The sequence below is a fragment of the Labeo rohita genome, unplaced genomic scaffold, assembly GCF_022985175.1.
Source record: "Labeo rohita strain BAU-BD-2019 unplaced genomic scaffold, IGBB_LRoh.1.0 scaffold_130, whole genome shotgun sequence".
Classification (NCBI taxonomy): Eukaryota; Metazoa; Chordata; class Actinopteri; order Cypriniformes; family Cyprinidae; genus Labeo; species Labeo rohita.
In genome coordinates this window covers 76,349-96,372 of record NW_026127450.1, presented here as the reverse complement: position 1 = coordinate 96,372, position 20,024 = coordinate 76,349, and the positions used below count along the sequence as shown (strand labels likewise).

General features: G+C 35.3%; 1 protein-coding gene and 1 pseudogene across 1 annotated transcript; both read left to right on the top strand.

The window, feature by feature from the left end:
- LOC127158007 (neural cell adhesion molecule 2-like) overlaps nt 1-20,024 on the top strand; it is a 122,523-nt pseudogene that overhangs the window by 83,575 nt on the left and 18,924 nt on the right.
- LOC127158010 (uncharacterized) lies at nt 7,423-16,142 on the top strand. Its single transcript, XM_051101168.1, has 7 exons — nt 7,423-7,962; nt 11,431-11,763; nt 11,882-12,202; nt 12,369-12,491; nt 15,361-15,537; nt 15,629-15,885; nt 16,013-16,142. Exons 1-6 carry the CDS (start codon nt 7,917-7,919, stop codon nt 15,835-15,837), a joined length of 1,209 nt encoding a protein of 402 aa, XP_050957125.1. The 5' UTR covers nt 7,423-7,916; the 3' UTR covers nt 15,838-15,885; nt 16,013-16,142.

The window sequence follows — 20,024 nt, the reverse complement described above, 5'->3', positions numbered from 1 at the left end:
AAAGTGGCATGATGCGTGGCCAAGTGTGTTGTTCCATACTGGGAATTTGTGCTCTGCATTCATCCCAGTAGTGAACACACGTCATAACTAAAGTCATAACACCCGCACTTACAAAAAAAAAAAAAAAGGCTTAAAAAGCTTACAACTGCATCTGTCATCCAGCAGTGATTTACTTTATTTGTGTTGTTTTAAAAGCATTCAGTGTACTCTCATTATAAAAAAAAAACGATATTTTTATTATTATTATTATTTATTTTTCTTTTTTTTTTTTACTCTAACAAGTAACTATTTGGTAAGAAGACACTGAAACTGGAATTAAATATATTTTGTGGCTTCTGATCGCTCACAGTTTACCAAAACAACCTGACCTGTTTGTTTGTTTTGTTTTCAAAGGTTTGAACTTCTCTAATTTGTCATGAAAATACTTCCTAAACTTTTGAAGAGTGCTGTAACTATAGGTACACTCTCATACATGAACTTCTTGTCAGTGCTTCCCCACAATTTGTATTATTAAAATAGCCTAGATACTAGATCACTACATTATATTCCTCAGCAACGAGGGGGTAAAACCACTGTTTTTGAATAAATTATTTGTTTGTAGAGAGAGACGCACAGTATGCAGGCAGGTACACACACAACTGTCATCTCTCACTTTCTGGCCCTCTCTCTCTCTCTCTCTCTCTCTCTCTCTGGCTATCGATGATTTACTGAAATAAATGCTATAATTCATTCAAATAAATGTGATCTTACCGCGCTTTTTCATCTCTGTGTCTGATCTGAAATGGACAGAATCCTAGAGCTGCGTGTCACAACTGATGAAAATAACCATATTTTTTACCCATTCGGTCAAAGAGCAATACTACTTTTAACTTGTCTATAACTTGGCAAATGACCATGGAATAAGTATGATAATCAATGGCTTGCCATGCATTAAAGGATTTTAAATGCACTTTGCAGAGGCAAGCCCTTACTTATTTCTAAGAGTGTATACAGTAAGATGCATTTTCATCTTGCTAGTCACTGCATAAAGTGAACCATAGCTCCACTAGCTAAAAATGTGCTGTTTAATATTACCCTTCAGTCATGGTCTTGGTCCTCCGCTCATTTAAAAAATGCATTGCTCATTTTCAAACCACATCCTGTAAGAAGCAGACTATACAAAGCTACATGGCACTTTCAAAACAAAACAGTGTTACGCATACTTAGCAGTGGCATGTGCAAACTTCTGCCTGGGCAGGACTGGGTGGTCCAAAAAGGGCAATCAATCAAACTTAGCAACTTTTTGTAGCTTACAGTTGAGGATTAGCCTGTGGCTGTTCTATACACAAGCATCAATGTCTTGAACTTGATACAAGCCGCAACCAGTAGTCATTGCAAGGGGAGAAAGAGAGGTGTGACTAGGCCCCTTTGAGCTTGTTGAAGACCAGAAGGCCACTGCATTCGAAATCATTTGTAGAGATTTGATTGTGCATGATTGAAGTCCAGCCAGAAGAGTATTGCAGTAGTCCAGCCTAGAAATGACAAGGGCCTGGACAAGAAGTTGAGTAGCTACTCAACTTGTGCTCCAATAGGAAGAGCCTGATCTTTCTGATGTTGTGCAATGCAAACCTGTAAGATTGTACGTTTTTGCAACGTGGTCTTTGAAAGTCAGCTGGTCATCTAGGATTACACCAAGATTTCTGGCCAAACTTGATTGGGTAATGAAGCTGGACGATGATCACCTTCGGTAGAGCTGCTAGCATCGCCACACGAGTTCAAACTCATGCAACTGACACTTTCTCACACTCTCATGTCACATCCATTTTCAGCAGCCTCAAATGAAAGCAACAGCACACACACGAGGTTGTAATAATGGGTTATTTGCAAAACAGATTTGACAACACTCCAGTGGGTATTTGTGTTTGTACTCTGCATTAAAGGGGTCATCGGATGCCCATTTTCCACAAGTTCATATGATTCTTTAGGGTCTTAATGAAAGTCTCTAATATACTTTGATGAAAAATTCTCAATGGTTTTGTAAAACAGTGAATGGACTCATTTTATGAATTTACGAAGAAAAATGTCATGACACACTTTTCTGGAAATCTGAACTAAAACAATGTCTTACAATACTCAAAGTACTTTGCAGTTCATTAAAGTGCACAAAGAGTGACTGGATACATATAAATAGTATTTGCAAACAGGTAAATATGCCATTGCTGCATTTTCAATAATATTTTAGGGGATGTCATGCATACAGTCTCTAAAAAAAGATTGATATGACTTATCAGAAGAGCTTTTCCGGCGTATTTGCTCTCTTGTCCTGTCATACTCTTCTGGAACTGATGTCATAAATCAGCACAGCAACAGCAGCCACACCCACCAGACCTGAGATCACCAATCGGATCACAACTTCAGTTGGACCGTAGACACAGTCTAAAGAGAAAGAGAAAGATACATAATTTTTAAAAATCTATTTACTCTTCTTTTCTTTAACCCTCAAGCATCCGTAGTATAGCAATCCTTAATTTGCCCTTTGGGGGTGTGATCCTTTTTTAAAACATCACTTTATGCTTTTTTTGTATTTTTGGTGTTTATTTATTTTTTACCTCTAAAAGTACCATGTTTTATTTGTAAAATATGCTAATTTATGTTATATTTAATATTTCTTACACTCCAGTAAAACATAAATAAATAAATAAATAAATAAATAAATGAAGGTAAGATTTGTTTGGAATCATCAACAAATCTTGCAGTAGGAATTTGATATGTCTTTGAAATGTGTTTTTTGTTTGTTTGTTTTGTTTTGTTTTTGCATGCACAGTGGCAAAATAAATAAATAAATAAATGCATGCTCACTCATTGGTTAATTCAATTATTTGGTTTTGTATGTGTTAGTGACTGTTGTTATTCGACAAAATTAAAAATAAAAAACCTGCTGTGTTATACGCTCATTCAATGCTTTGTATATGGGTTTGTGTGTGTGTGAGTGTTTGCTTCATTGAGATTTTTTTGTTTGTTTGTTTGTTTGTTTGGGTTTTTTAACCACTTTGTTGAGTATGTATGTTTAGGTGGAAAACTTAAAGTAGCCAAAGTCTAGTACCGCTTAGATGAAAGAAACTATAAAAAGTAATATAAAAATAAATAAATAAATGAAATTGCCCAAATTTGTCCCAAAGGATGTTTAAGGGTTAAACATACGTTGATATACTTACAAGTTTTACACCAAAACAAAAAAAAAAAAAAAAAAAAAAAATAAAAAAAAGATAAAAGTATGTCAGGGTCAGGAAGTGAGAATTGGCTTGGTCTTTAATACCAGTTCCATAAACAAAGTTGGAAGTGCATCATTTGACTTTGTGTCAGTGACTTATGTCTCAGTTCTGTTATCGGTTCTCGAAATATGTGTTGTCTTTTTAATGGTGACACTGTATTAATATACTCTGCTTTCTCTCTGGTTGCACACAATAATCATTCAGACTGATGTGTACGTGAATAATTCTTATGAGCTGAGTCTTTTTAATGAATCCATCAAAACCACTGATGACCCTCTCCCAAATGATCAAACTAAAATAAACATTAGTGGAATCACCAAAGAATCACCTTTTTATTTCTATGGGATCTGACTTAAGTTGTCTCTAGAAACCAACAGATGATCTGTGAAGGAAGCAAATAATTGTTTATACTTACAAATACAAGAACTTTCCTCTGGCTGACAGAAATCAGAGATGTTGAGATGTTGAGCCTGGTGACTGATGGGATTGTTGAGCACACAGCTGTAGGTGTTGTTATCCTCATATTCCACCTCCAGATGTAAAGAGATGGTGGTGTTGAGCTGAGGGATGTTGATGAAGGAGCATAAACTGTTTTCCTTGTACCAGGACAGAGTCACCTGTGTCACATTCACCACTGAACACAGCAGCACACATCTGGAGCTTGGTGATCTTTCAGATGATGATGGGGAGAAACTGCTGATGACAGGGATGGAAAGAGAAGCTGGAAAATGGGAGAGAGTAATCAGCCTCATCAATTTTAAAATAAGATTTATAAGAAATGAAAGGCAGGGAAAGTGGAGTAAGATGAACCAGGTTTCACTTGAGTTTTAATCTAGGAAAGGAGAAACGAGGCAGAAGTAAAACTAAATTAATTAAAACTAAATACAAGTGCTCTAGTGGCTCATCTTACCCCTTCTCAAACATGTAAATGCTTTTTCAGCTAATCAGTGCAATGTGTACTGCTCTGCTTACCATAGACAGTAACGCTGAAAGTCTTGGTTGAGACCCTGTTTTCAGTGACGATTTCTATTTTATAAGGTCCAGAGTGTTCTGTGCTGGTGTTTGTGATAGTGAGCGATCCGGTCTGATTGTCCAGATGTAGTCGGTCTTTGAATCTCCCATCGACACCGTCATGAAAGATCTCATTGTGTGCTTTATTGATTTTAGCTATGTGTGTGTCTTTAGGTCCAAATGTCCAGAGAATCAGATCATCACCCTGTATTTCAGTCAGATCAGTGTGTAGAGTGACAGAATTTCCCTCCATCACTTCTGCTGACTTCATTGTATCTGTCTCAACACCAAACACACCATGAGAACCTATAGAAATACATAGAAGTTAATTTTAGTTATTATATAATAATTTCATAGTTATCACTCTGTGTATGTGACTTTAGATTTTGATCAATTTAAACATCATACTAAAACCCTAAGAGAAAAACATAACTTACCAACTAGGTGGCACAAACACATCCATATAAAAACAAATGTGTGAGACATTTTCTTCAAATGTGAGTGATAATAACACTCCACAAGTGTGAAAAGCAACTCTGTGACATTAAAGCAGTTACACATCTCTCTAAACAAACCGAGGTGTGGTTCCTTGTTTGGTAGTGAGGTTGTTTATAGCAGCTGCATGTATAACGCATAAAGTACTCTAGTCTGAACATCTCAGTCAGAATGGGTGTGACACAGTGTGTGTTTCACACTTTCAATTTTCACATCTTCTCTGAGAAACAGGGCACCTACAAAGCTGCATGCTTCACAAGACAGAATAATATGTGACATTACATAATCATCCCATTCAAAACTTGACATATTGTGTTCTGTCTCTGAGCACTGGAGTGCTTAGATTCTATGTTTGAGTCCTTTGGTTGTCCTGAGTGAGATTTGGGTCTCAGCATCACTGAACCACTGTGGGGAGGAACTTAAGGAGGGGAGAGAAACTAACCTTAATTTTACTTGTATGGATACAGATACAGACAAAACAAAACCTTCATAATGTAAATAGTGTGGAATAAAAAGAGAAACTGTACTGCTCTCATTGGATATATTATTAAGGTGATACTATAATAAATATGAAAACCTTTTGTTTGATATCTCTTTCCATTTATTTAATCAAATGTTTATTTAATCCCTAAAATGTGGGAGCTCACATTAACATTAGGAGTCATGCAAACAACCCTTTCATTTCTCACTTTCACTCTGAAATTCTCTGGTCCTTTTATCAGCTCATTTCTGCCCTCTGGAGCACAAGCTACAACTAAGAACAAAACATTGCTATTTATTGTTATCATTTGCATGTGTGTGTAATCTGATATGGTGATCGAATAGAATAGATTCCTGAAATTGGACAAAGTTCTGTCTATCTGACAATATTAATATTACAAAAGTAATAATAATTAGTTAAGAACACTTTCAGTTTTGAATTGTAGTGTTTTTCAGCTATACTAAATTATTTTTATTTCTAAAAACAATAGGCCAGAGCCACTGAGCTGGGTAAAGCTGCATTTGACGGCATATGATAGCCACAGTGTGATCCATATCGCTCTATCTATATATATATGGAGAGAGAGAGAGAGAGAGAGAGAGATAGGTGCTATCACCATACTTCATTTGCTGCAATAGAATGCATATAATCACTGTGTGAATCATTCCTTGAATCTGAATCATATAGTGCACAATAAGCCAGTGATTGTACAGAAAATACAAATTTTGTTAAAAAGTGACTAATTTCAGCCACAGCTTCAGCGCGCATAAACCAGATACATATCAACACAATAATGGATGACAATATAATAAAATAAAACAGAAAGAAAAAACAACAGAGTTAGCAGCTCAGATTACATAATCATCAAATTATTACACATTTTCACAAATCTGACACTTTTTTGTTGTTAATGTTTTTAAGTGTTAAAATTAGGTAGTTGAGGTCACAAAGAAAATTATGTATTTGGGTAATGTTGAAGAAAATTTACACTTATGAACATAATATTTTGCCGGTAAAATAAATATGTTTCCAATATATTCTATGTCATGTTTACAATGAGACAAATAACAGAATATATCGCACATAGTGAAATCAATGTTTAAATTGAATTTTGAAGCAAGGAATTCTATCCAAAATTCTTTAACAAGGGGGCATTAAAAAAAAAAAAAAAAAAGAAAGATCAGTTGACTCAGTATTGAGATTACAAAAAAACTTACAATTCAAATGAGCATTACCAAATTTGGATGTAATCTCATTAGTGGGGTATATGTTATGCAAATTTTTTAAATGCAATTCTTTAACTCTGTTGGGCACACAAAATGTATAAGGTAAGAGCCATGCTTTTTTTTCCAGTTAATCTTATTTATTAAAGAATTCCAATTCCGATTCCAATTTTTTTTTTTTTTTTGACTGAAACATATTTCTTATATTTTTGTTACTACATTTTGGGTCGTAAATACTTTTACCATCAACCAAAAACTTCTGCTCACTTTTTACAATCTTTTCAAATGATAAATGGCATTTCTTTACCCAATTTACTTTGAAAGTATAATTTACATCAAAAAAATCAAGCATGTTGGACAGAAAGTTTTATTCAAAGCTGAAGTGCAGGGTGATGTCATCAAAATCCATACTGACAAAAGTTAGAGAGTGTAAGTTTTGAATGCTTATATCTTCTAAATGCAAATTTAGTCATTGTTTTGGAGCACACTGGCTTACAGATAACCTTAAAGGCTAACATAATTCATAGGCCAATATTTTCTTTCTTTCTTTCTTTCTTTCTTTCTTTCTTTTTCATCATTTTTGATTTAATGGAGACTTTAAATTGAAAATTAAATGAAAATGTGTACTGTACGCATTAGTATTATGAAGTTACAATTGTCATTAAAATAGTGTTGGTTCATATTTGTATCAGATTTCATCTTTAGAAGTCTAGTGTGTTACAGACATAAATGGGAGATTTTTACAGAAGAGTTAATAAAGCACGGTTTTTGATGTCAGCACTGATTAATCATCCGAAAGTAGCAGGAAAATATGTAGGGAAATATTAAAAGAGATAAAGAGTTTCTAGATATTCTTGTCATATCACGTGTGATGAGCGGGGCGGGGCCGAGAGCCGTGGGAGGGGCTCGCGGAACAGATGAGAATAGGGACACCTGTGCGACACACCGGGTTTGAGTCTCAAGGCGGGAGGATGAACGACAGTGCAGGACCAGAGAGAACCAGGCTTGGGTCATTTTAGTTGGTGTTTTACTCGGCAGTCGTTCGTGAGGGGCTGTAGCTTACTTTCGGTTTGTGGTTTATTGTGGGATTAAATTGATGTTGATGTACGTTGTTCTTCTGAAACAGAGCGTTAAGGAAACATTTCAGCTCATCCAGTCAAACTGACGGATAAGGATTATTTGTAGTGGATTGTTATCGTTAGAAACGATACCGAAAGTGCCTCTTATAATCTAAAGCACAACAGACTTGTTGGGAAAAAGGAGATGTGCAGTAAAGGTGCGCGGGCACGACTGTGAGACAGACCGGAACGCGGAACAAGAAGTGTGTCCGTGCATAGCGGTGCTGTTGTGACGGGTGTGAACAACACTGAAAGGAGCGAGGAACTATCAGATACCGAGTCAATTCATCCACAGTGAGATCATGACACAGCAGATTTCACGGAACTCTACAGCGAAATGAAGAACACTGTTCTTCTCTCTGTGTTCCTGGTGTTTTGGGACGGTAAGTACTTTTATCCTAAACAATTGTAAAGGCTGCCTATTCTGTGAAGCTGCAAACCACATCAATGAATGCTCACAGAGTTCGTTAAAGTGGTTTTACATTCGGACAGCTTTAAGTCAGTGGATGCAAAGTGTTCACTCGGTTTGCATTTTGGGTCCGTCTGTGCACTGATTTGAAAATGTTGAAACTTAAAGATGGAGTTAGTGCAAAAAAAAATAAATAAATAAAAAAAATGGTACATGTAAGTTGCACATCAAGGCTATAACGTTGTTTTTGTAGCTGTAGTGTATTCAGTAAAATTAAAGATGGCATTACAGATATGTGTTAATGGTATTAGGCCAGTCTTACTGAAATTTGCAGGTGGAAGTTGCCATTCTAAAATTTGGAGCAGGATTGTAGAACGTTCTCCAGCATTTACCATATTTGACAAATAAGTTCATATAGAGTTACATAATCAGACTACATTTTTAAGTAACTAGTAAAGTAACACATTCATTTATAAGAAAATATTTGAGTTACTTTTTCAAGTAACGCCAGCTGATTTGTTTTTTTTTTGATTGACAAGTCTCCTGTTCTCATGTTGAGAGAAATCAGAGGTACAGAGGCGTAAACATGTTACTGTAGTTGTAGACTAAATGTGATCATGCATTAATTCATCTTACTCATAAAAAAGACTTAGTATTCATCAAAATGAATTAAAACTGTGAAATGCAAACTCAGAATATGATGCAAACATGCAATTAAATATGTTAAATGACACAAATATCCTTAAATCCCATTTTATTAACCAATATTGTTGCTGCTGACATTCAATGATCCAGTTCAATCATAAGAAAAAATGACACAGATAAACTAATGTTTGTGCTTCATTGTTTTTTTTTTTGTTGTTTTTTTTTTTTTTCCCCCACTGCTGAATGGTGTTGGACTTTCTTCTCCTGTGTTCTACAGATGTGAATTTACTTTTCCTTCAGCTGGAAGCTTATTCATTTAAAAAAAAAAAAAAAAAAAAAAAAAAAAAAAAAAAAAAAAAAATCAAGCCCTGCCCAGATTTAAAAAAGTAATGTAATTAGTGTACTTTTTTTTTCAATATTGTAATACATTACTTTTAAAGTAACTTTTCCCAACAATGTATATTAATATATATTAATGAAAGTGAACAACCTAGATTTAAACAAAGGTGAAAGCTGTCACAAGCTTGAATGTGTGCCATTGATTAGGTTAAAACCTTCCTCATTAAAAAAGGAACAGAACTTTGGTGTGGCTGGTGGAGGACCAAGAGATGGCTCAGCAGCAGCCACACTCTTTTCTATTTGGTCGCCCAAATCCATGTGAGGAGTTTCAACTCAATTGATGAGTGACGGGAAGCTATGCTAAGGTTAACTGGGGAGTCGCGCTCTGAACGTGTGGTATTGAAATTGCTTTTGAATGTGCGCGCGCGTTTTACTTTCGGTTTCGTTTTAACGATGACGCGAAACTCTCTGCGGTGCTGAGCGTCCATTCTACAATACAAGACATTAATTTAACAAAGCAATTTAAAAGTGGTGGGACACAAACGGGATTTTGATTTTGAGTTTCAGCGGAGCTCAGTGACAGGGAGTGATTGGCGGCTAATATCTAAAATCTGCATTAAAGTTAAGAATGTAAAGATCAAGTTTAGTTAGTTATGTAATGTTGGCGAGAACGGCGAAACTGACACTGTATCAGCTCACAGCAGTCTGGGCAGTAGTTCCGCTAGCGAAAGTTTTGTAAATAAATAAAAACAAGTCGCACCACAACGATTTCTCGCACTCGCACAAATGCTTCCAAATATATTTTGAGGTCGCGCAGATTAAATTTTGGGAGCAATGAAACCAAAGAAGTCGCAACTCGAGCCCTGCCCCCAACACCTCCGACTCCTGAATGTCACTCACTCACTCGCTCATGCGGGCATGTACTGCGGTCTCATGAGGAAACGCAGCTTTTTAATATAAAGTTTTTTTTTGTTCCCGAATACAAGTATTTTTATTTTTTTTTTAAGTATTTGTTCGAAATAAGTATTTGTAAAAAACACGCTATTTGTGCCTTTCCGAATACCGTATTCGGGTTCGGCTCCACCCCTAGTCAATAGACAATAATATTGTGTATTGATGATAGTCAGAGATATTGCTTGTTACTGATGCCTTTGACGACAGCAAGTCCATTATCATCATTATTATTATTATTATTATTATTATTATCCGTCGAAAATATAGCCTAGGCACCTATCTTCACTGATGTTTTCATATATATATATTGTGTATTGATGATAGTCATAGATATTGCTTGTTACTGATGCCTTTACGACAGCAAGTCCATTATTATTATTATTATTATTATTATTATTATTATTATTATTTTATGAAGTTTGAAAGTAGGAGTAAATTTCATGAATTCTCAGCACTTAAGACTAAAATGACAAATATTGATAAATTGATAAATATTTAAGTAATTTTTATAATCATGTCTTAGAAAAAAAAAAAAAAAACATTGATGTGCATCTTGAGTCAAAACAAAGGCAGTGACATGTTTTAAGATCAATCAGTGCAAGTTTCTGTTTGTTGAAACAGCTCAGACTTACATTTTAGTCTGGGACTAAGCTTAATCCTTGTCTGTGAAACCGGAGGTTAAAGTCTTATTTGCTTTAATTTAGTTTAAAGGGGTCAACAGATGCCCATTTTCCACAAGTTGATGAGATTCATTAGGGTCTTAATGAAAAGTCTTTAATATACTTTGATTAAAAATTCTCAATGGTAGTGTAAAATAACACCCTTTTTATCTTGTCAAAATCAGCTCTGCAAAAATCATCTCATTCTGGTCGAGGCTGCTTTAAATGCAAATGAGCTCTGCTAGCCCCGCCCCTCTCTTCTCTCTGTGGAGAGACGCGCCTGTTTAGTTTAGCCACATTTAGCCGCTAAACTTGCTAACTAGCACATTATTAGGAAAGGTGATCACAAAGATTCATAAAAACCCCTTACACTCACTTCTGCTGTAAGTGAAGCTGGATCATGAATGATTCACGTGAACATAGACGAATATATGTAGATCAGGAGCCGCATTCCCTTCACAAACAAACATAATCAACTGCATCTTCAGTGCCTCAGATGTCGGGAGTAAATGACGACCACTATGTTCATTATTACATCCAGCAACACAACACCTCAATCACTCATTCAGAGATATTCCTGTCTAACTTACATCCCTGCTCCAGCATCGAAATAAAGAGGTTGGACTCTTACAGCTGATCTGAGGTAAAACACTCATGTCAATCAACTATAGTGGGAGTGGCCTCTGTCGGTGTGATTATTTTTACAGATTAAATTTTACAGTCCTTAAATATGTACTTGACCTGTAATAATTTGTATAGTTGCAGTTAAAGAATAAATGTTGTATCTGTTGTATGACATCAGTTTTATAGATGATGAATCTTTGAGGAACTGTTCTTGTTCACAGGTGTGTTTGGTGCGGCAGCTGAAAGAAAGCAAGTATCCGTTTTGGAGGGAGATTCTGTTACTTTATACACTAACATCACTGAGACACGCAAGATTGATCTGATGATGTGGATGTATGGATCTCAGGGGTCTATTATTGCTAAACTCAATGGAAAAACTCAGGTCATATCACTTTATGATGTTGATGATGGGAGATTCGGAGACAGACTGCAGCTGGACAATCAGACGGGATCTCTGAGAATCAGTGACATCAGAACCAAACACTCTGGAGATTATCAGCTGAAGATCATCAGCAGCGAGACCTCGTACAAGACCTTCAGTCTGACAGTCCATGGTGAGCGGCTCACATCTAATTGGTTCAGAGCTCTTAGTTTTAGTTATATATACTCATACTAAGATGGACTCTCATTAAACTTGTGATCAAGCAGTAAAATCTTCTGTTTATTTTCCAGATGTGTTTTTTGCTGGTTTAACAAACATGAAAGAGGGAAAATCTGTCACTCTACAGACTGGTGTCAGTGAACTTCAGAAATATGATGTGATTCTGTGGATGTTCGGACCTTTGAGTCCAGACACTTTGCTGGCTGAAATCAACATAACGCTCCATAAGATCTCATATACTGAAGATGTGAGATTGAGAGACAGACTACAGCTGGATGATCAGACTGGATCTCTGACCATCACAGATACCAGATCCACAGATACAGGAGTTTATCAACTACAGATCACCAACAGTGAAGAGACCTCCTACAAGAGATACAATGTTTATGTCAGTGAGTACAGTTACATTTCAATAAAACTTTTTACTAAATTATAATAATAATTATAATTATTATTATTATTATTATTATTATTATTATTTTAAATACCTTGAAACTATTGTCAGGATTTGCATAACTGTGTTAAACTAGACTCACACAGATGACTGTCTCTCTCTAGCTGTTCCTGAACCAGGTCTGTCTTCAGGAGGTTTAGCAGCACTGATTGTTTTTTGTTTGCTGCTCTTTGCAGCTGTAATCGGCGGTGTCTTTTACTATCGCCGCAAGTACTCAAGACTAAAGCGTAAGTACACTCATCACAAAATTAAGTCTCCTATATTTGAATGACTTAAGTGGTTAAAAGGAAATAATTTAGGGTAACACTTTATTAAGGACCAGTTCTCATTATTAACTATTAACTTATTAGCATAAGGTTTGGGAATTGAAAATCGATTTCAATTCCAGAATCAGATACTGAAGTTCAGGAATTGGATACTTAATTAAAATTTTGGTTCTGCCTATCGATTCCTTGTGTGTGTGTGTGTGTGTGTGTGTGTGTGTGTGTGTTTGTTTTGTTTTTTTTGTTTTTTTTTGACCTAGCGATCTGCCAGGACCTTGCTCACTAAGCTAAGAGCACCAAAGTTGGCAGCACTTGCGATCAAGCGATAAGCCAAACATGTTGTAAGAGAGGTGTCACCACCAATATGACAAAAACAATTTATTTTAATAGATTAAGGATTGCGAACTCTATTCAAACACTAACATGAGTATAATGCTAAATAATAATGATTCATCATTTTCATTGATAAACCTTTAATGTATGTGATCACATCTGTGCAGCAAATGATCACATCATGAATATTTAGCCTGTGTTTGTGCTGCTGCTGACCTGACGAGAGCAGCTGGCATATATGAAATGGCTTCACAGTCTTTTCAACCACACAGTATCATTATTTCTATTACAAACATTCAAATAATCACAGAAGTAGCTACTGGGATAAAAGCTTATAGTTTGGATATAAAATCACCTTTTGAAGGTAATTTGACACTTTAAAGGGGTCATCGGATGCCCAATTTTCCCAAGTTGATATGATTCTTCAGGGTTTTAATAAAGTCTATAATATACTTTGGTTAAAATTTCTCAATGGATGTATAAAACAACACCCTTTTTACTTTGCCAAAATCATCTCTGCAAAAATCATCTCATTAAGGTCAAGGCTGCTTTAAATGGAAATGAGCTCAGCTTGCCCCGTCCCTCTCTTCTCTCTGTGGTGTCTGTTTACTTGGCTGCTAAACTTGCTAACTAGCATGTAATTAGGAAAGGCAAAACCTAATACTCACTTCTGCTGTAAGTGAAGCTGGATCACGAATGATTCGTGCAAACATAGACAGATATATGTAGATCAGGAGCTGCATTCACTTCACAAACAAACATAATCCACTGCATCTTCAGCGGCTCAGATGTCGGGAGTAAATGACGACCACTATGTTCATTATTACATCCAGCAACACAACACCTCAATTGTTCAATCAGAGATATTCTTGTCTAACTTACATCCCTGCTCCGGCATTGAAACAAAGAGGTTGAACTGTTACAGATGATCTGAGGTAAGACGCTCATGTCAATCAACTATCGTGGGAGTGGCCTCTGTGGGTGTGATGCCACAACGACAGGCATCTGAGAACAGCTCGATTTGAAAAAGGGGATATTATTTTTACAGATTAATTAAAAACCACTGCATGGATTTTTATCATTAAAGGGTAGATTTGTACATACACTGCAAACACACGTTAATGTTCAAACAACATTTAAAAGTAAACTTAGCATCTGATGACCACTTTAAATAAAGATTTATCAGTTACCTTGTTAGGCCAGTAGGTTGCAAAAAGGGGCTATTAAAATGGCTTGAATCATTCAAGATATTCGTTCACAAATGCTGATTCATCCAGTAATGAAACAAGTAAATTTTGATTGAGCTATTGAATCATTCATTCATAAATTACATGTGATTTTTTTTTTTTTTTCTTCAGAATCTCCAGAGAACCAGAGTTTCCATTAAACAAACAAACTAAACAAAAGTTTTTATGTGGCCTGCTGATTTTAGTTTATGATATTCAGCTGCAACTAAATGTTTTGCAGTAATGAGAGACAGAATCAAACATAAAAATGTTTAATATCATTTTTTTTTTAATCAAAATGGATTCTAAACTGGGAATCAAAGAATTGGAATTGATAAGCAGAAACGGAATCGGACTTAATAAAATGCAAACAATACCCAACTCTAATTAGCATGGACATTGCTAGCATATTGTCTGATTATTAGTACGTTTGAATGTCTTATTCTGCATGACCATATTTTAGATCCCTTAATCTATCCCATACCTAAACACAACATCTACCTTAATAATTTTAACAAGTAGCAAATCAAGAGTTTATTCAGGCAAAAGTCATAGTTAATTGAAACACTTTGATCAGTACAGACACCTTAGAGCCAGTTAAATCAGAAAACTACATTTGCTTGCAACCACTCATACAATGAATAAGGTTTAACTGAATGCGTTGTCTTGTTTGACTTTGAATTCAATATTTTACCTCAACAACTGGAATGCATAACAGAAATTTAATTTGTCCCCTTCTAGGTTTCACTCTCATATTTTGTTCAGTTTTCCTGTAAATAAATAAACAAACAAACAAACAAACTACCTGTAACACCATGAAATCACCTTAGAAGTGAAAAATACAATTTTTAGGAAATAATCAGTAACAGTTAAATCACTTATTTGGAACCTTTTAAAATTTGTGTAATGGATTTATCTTTCTGACTTCAAAATTTAAAATAAATGAATAAAAAAATAACAATTAAATAACAAATAAAAAATGATTACATTTGATCAGTTTAAGGTTAAGGGAAAAGAAAAAAAAATGTTTACATGTATAAAGAACAAATACATGTTTTAAATTAAAAAGTTTAGTAAACTTTTAATTCAAGTTTTTAATTAGTTTTAATTCAAGTTATATATTTTAAGTTCTCTCAATATATTTTAAGTTGTTTAAACTACAATTATTGTCAACATAAGGTTTATTAAGCAAGTAAACTTAAATTTGTCTGTTTACTGACAGTTATGTATTTAATTTCTGATTTTTAATTTCTGTGATGTGATGAAATGAACAGATGAAATGACAGAGGGAGATTCAGTCCCTCTACACACTGGTATAGCCGAACCACAGCAGTATGACCAAATACTCTGGAGGTTTGGACCTCAAGGCTCTCACATCGCTAAGATACCTTTAAGAAACAAAGAGACCTTACCTGAAGATGACGAGAGATTCACCATAGATCTTCTCTATGGTGAGAACACCTGTCAGTGTAAACAGCATTATTAGTGATGCTAGCCTTGTTCTCATCTTCACTTTTCTTCATGTTTTGTGTGCTCATGCAGTGGACTCACTACAGTTCTCAGAGGGAGAAGACGTCACTCTAGACACTGGCGTTAGTGAACTACAGAGGGACGATCAGATTCTCTGGAGCTTTGGATCTGAAGACAACATTATTGCTATAAGAGATGGAGACACCAATGAGATTCAAATGATGCTGATGATGGGAGATTCAGAGACAGACTGCAGATGGATGATCGGACTGGATCTCTGACCATCATAAATGCCAAAATCACATAAAGTCTTGTATAAAAAGTTTATGGTGAGTATAGCTTGAGTCTTTTAATGAAATGTTCATATTTCTGTTAATATTCAGTATTCAGAGATGTTCACCTGTGCACTGTTTTTTTTTCTGTATTTTCTGCTGCATGTGGTGCCGTGACATGAAGTGGACACAGTAAAAGTGAGAGCGGGAGACTCCATCTCTCAGAAGACTGATGTTACTGAACCAGAGGATGGAAATAATGACATTGCTGAAATCAACCAAGACAGTATTCAGATCTCAGTGTATCATGGTAATGATGTGAGATTCAGACAGACTGTAGCTAGGGCATGCAGATGTTTTGACACTACAGGAGATTTTCAGTTTTCATATTGGAGATTCTTAAAAGTAAAGAGTACTGAGATGAGACAATAAAGTCAAATGACTGTCAAACATGTTTTGGTGCTAATGTTGTTGAAACATCATGTTTAAGTTGATTAATCAAGCTCATGATTATTATAATATAATTTTAAATGGATCAGATGCTGTAAAATGCACAACTTTACACTAAATTAAATCAATCTTCAGTAAAAAAAAATGGATTCTGCAAACAATAAATGGCTGATTGCATTTATTCAGGATAAAGTTAGATGTCATAAATCAGTTTCCCAGTATTAACAATAAAACATATAAACAGCAAACAATGTTTGACTTAAAAAAAGATCAGTCTTTAACCAGGCAGAAATCCCTGATTTTTACTCTTTATATCAGTGTGCCTTTTATATCAGGGGCCAGTTGCATAAACTTTGCCTTGATGTTAAGACTGTGTCTAAACTACTAGTCTGACCAACTGGCAGTTAACCAAAGGGTAATCATTCTTAGTTTTTGGATTCAACTTAGATTTAGAGTTAAACATGAGTTTTAATTTTTGAATACATTGCGATCTCCGGGTCTGGCGGTAGCACTTTTAGCATAGAATCTGATTAGACCGAATCTCACTCAAAAAAAAAATAACAATAAAATTTGACTCTTCTGTAGTTACATCGTGTATTAAGACTGACGGAAAATGAAAAGTTGCGATTTTCTAGGCTGAAATGACCATTGCCGTATCGACCGAGAAAATCACAACTTTTCATTTTTCATTTTCAACTACAGAAGAGTCAAGTTTTAAATGAAAATGTATTCAAAAATGGTCAAAACTCAACTGTTTAACTCCGGGGAGTTGGAAAATGGTAAAAGCCTATTTTCAAAAAAGTGGAGTATTTTCAAAAAAAAAAGTGGAGTGTTCCTTTAAAGAAAAATAATTGCTGACTAACTTTTAAGACTAGTCTAAACCTTTTATGCAGCTAGTCCCAGCAGTCATTATGGTCTTTTTACCACCTGTGATTTGTTCTGTTTTCTTACAGGTAACAGAGAGACAAACAGAGAAGATGCTGTGGAATCCTCTCAGGAGGAGACACCATTGATTGGGATATACAGCGGCACTAGCATTTGACAGTTTAATCTTATTAGGAGCCAAGCGCTGAAGGTGCGAAGACACCTACTGTATCCACTGCCATTGTTATTCTTGATCTGCTCTGGTAGTCAATGGCAGCCCATGAAACCACTTGTGGAAACGTTATGAAATTTGATACACCGATAGAGGACATTAACCACAGCAAGTTAGGAGTCTTTAACTCAAACTCACTAGCGCCACCACTTGTCCAAAGTTTCACTCATTTTATGCTAATAACTTTTGAATCACAAGGTCTTGAAGGAAAACTCTGAATCCTTGGCTAATGCCAAGGTGATTTTAAAAATCATCAGTATCAGTTTTTTTCCACTAATTTTAAAAGTTTGTAAAACCTACTTTTTTGAACACATTCTAAAGGTTTTTATTTATTTATTTTTTTTTTTTATACCAACATCTCAGGCTAAGATCATCTGCAGAGCATACTGGCCAAAGCTGATTAGTCAAACCGTTCTCTAATAACGCATGAAGAAATTCTATGAATAGCACACAAAAATGGACATAAGGCTATATCTCCGCAATGTTTTGGCATATTGACACCAAACTTTGTGTGTGTTATAACAAGCGTGACCTGAGGTTACCTGCAGTGTTTTGGCGCAGTGCCACCTAGTGGTCAGGATATTTCTACCAATAACTTATAAATGGTTTGGCCAAAAATCACTGGTCTCTTTAGATTTGGAGGAATGTGACGAGCCGAACCATACCCAGTATTCCCATGTCGGCCATTTTGAATTTTATAATAAAATGCTTACAAAGGCATTGGTGTATCATTATGAATCTCAGTATGTGTCTTTGGCACTATGCCCTGACAGGACTCAGAACATTTGGGGACAGCGCCACCTTGTGGCAAAAGTTACAAAGAAATTTAAAAAAACCCGCTAATAACGTTTGATTTAAATTGGCTTATTTTAATGAAATTGATCTGCCGATCATGCCAAGACCATCAATACAAATTATGCCAAAATTGGCTGAACTTCCTGTCCACCATTTAGATCGTTGGTCTGATTTTTACCAAATTTGACTCCGATCATTAATTCTGACAAAAAGTTATGGATTTTGTGTAGAAATACAAAATGTTTTTTGTTGATTTCATCAACGAATTTGCTGGAAAGATGCCAAACTGCATCTGAGCCTGTATCTTTGAAAAGCATTGACATATTGACACCAAACTTTGTATGTGCCATTGTCACCTCACACTGACCACATCATAGTAATTTGGTAACAGCGCCACCTATTGGTCAAGAGTGATAAACCATTCATCAACCATTGATTACTAGCGTTTTTGGCAATTTCATAATTTTTGATTGCATTAGCCTATTCCTTGGGTCATACCAACAACATCCATACCAATTATGCCATAGTTGGCCAAACGTCCTGTCTGCCATTTTTATTTATATTGAAAATGTTTTTTTTTTCTTCTCCACCATTGGTCCAATTTTCACCAAAAGTCAAATAATCTTCAACAAAGTAATGGATTTTGGATAACAGTGCCATCTATTGGTCAGAAGTGATAACCCATTAAATCATATTACTAGTGGTTGTTTTTATGATTTTTTTTAAATATTTTTTTCACCCATTTGGGCAATTATCATCTTAAAATGGAATCAGTTACTCATTACTTCAGTTGCTTTGATGTTTGCTGCTTTGCTTGCCTGGTGCTTGGTCCCTTAATTGCTGCTTTTAGCTCTAATATCCATTTCAAATTATATTTTGAACCCTTAACAGCCACCCCACATTACTAAACATAATACAGATGCTGTTGAGATGTGCATTGAGTTAAAGGTCACTTTATATTTGTTATATTTGTATGGTTACTGCACTGATGTTTACTGACTGATGTATGAAAGCAGCGTCGTGTGTTTAAAAAAATAAAAGTTTTTGCAGACAGTATTACTAATACTAATCTGTGGTGTATGTGTGGTGATGTAGACATGATGTAAAGATTGGATAAACTGACTGGTGCTGTAAATTAAGTCTGTTCAGTCCAAGCTCTGTTATCATTTGTTTTCTTAAAATTATTTTTTTGTAAAGAATTAGGTAAAGAAGAAGAAGAAGAAAAAATTATATAAATATATATATATATATATATGTGTGTGTGTGTGTATGTATTTTTTATATCTATCTATCTATATATATATATATATGTATTTGTGTATATATATATATGTGTGTATTTTTTATATCTATATATATATAAATGTGTGTGTGTGTGTGTGTGTGTGTATATATATATATATATATACACACACACACATACATATATATATATATATATATATATATATATATCAGTGGCGATTTCTTTAAGACTGCAAGGGAAGCTCAGCTTCCCCTATAATGTCACAAAATTAATGGTCAAATTATGTACTATTGTATTAACATTTTATTGACTAAAAATGCGTCTCAAAGACGAGTTCGTTCAGAATCAGTTAGATATAGCAGGTCGGCTGACTTGATTTTCTTCTCATACATTCCCGTAGCGTCACAGTGCATTTCCCCGTTGAAGCCCAGCGTCCATTGACTTCAATGCGGCTGCTTTGAACGTTTTTTTTCAGTGCTTTGAAACTAGACGGTCATTGGATAAACGCTGCGATTATGTCCCGCCCACGGACGCTCAGCGTCTCTGGGGGTGAATGAGGAGCAAATGAGGAGTGGGCTGGCCTGGACTCCGAGCTTCTGCGTGATGATT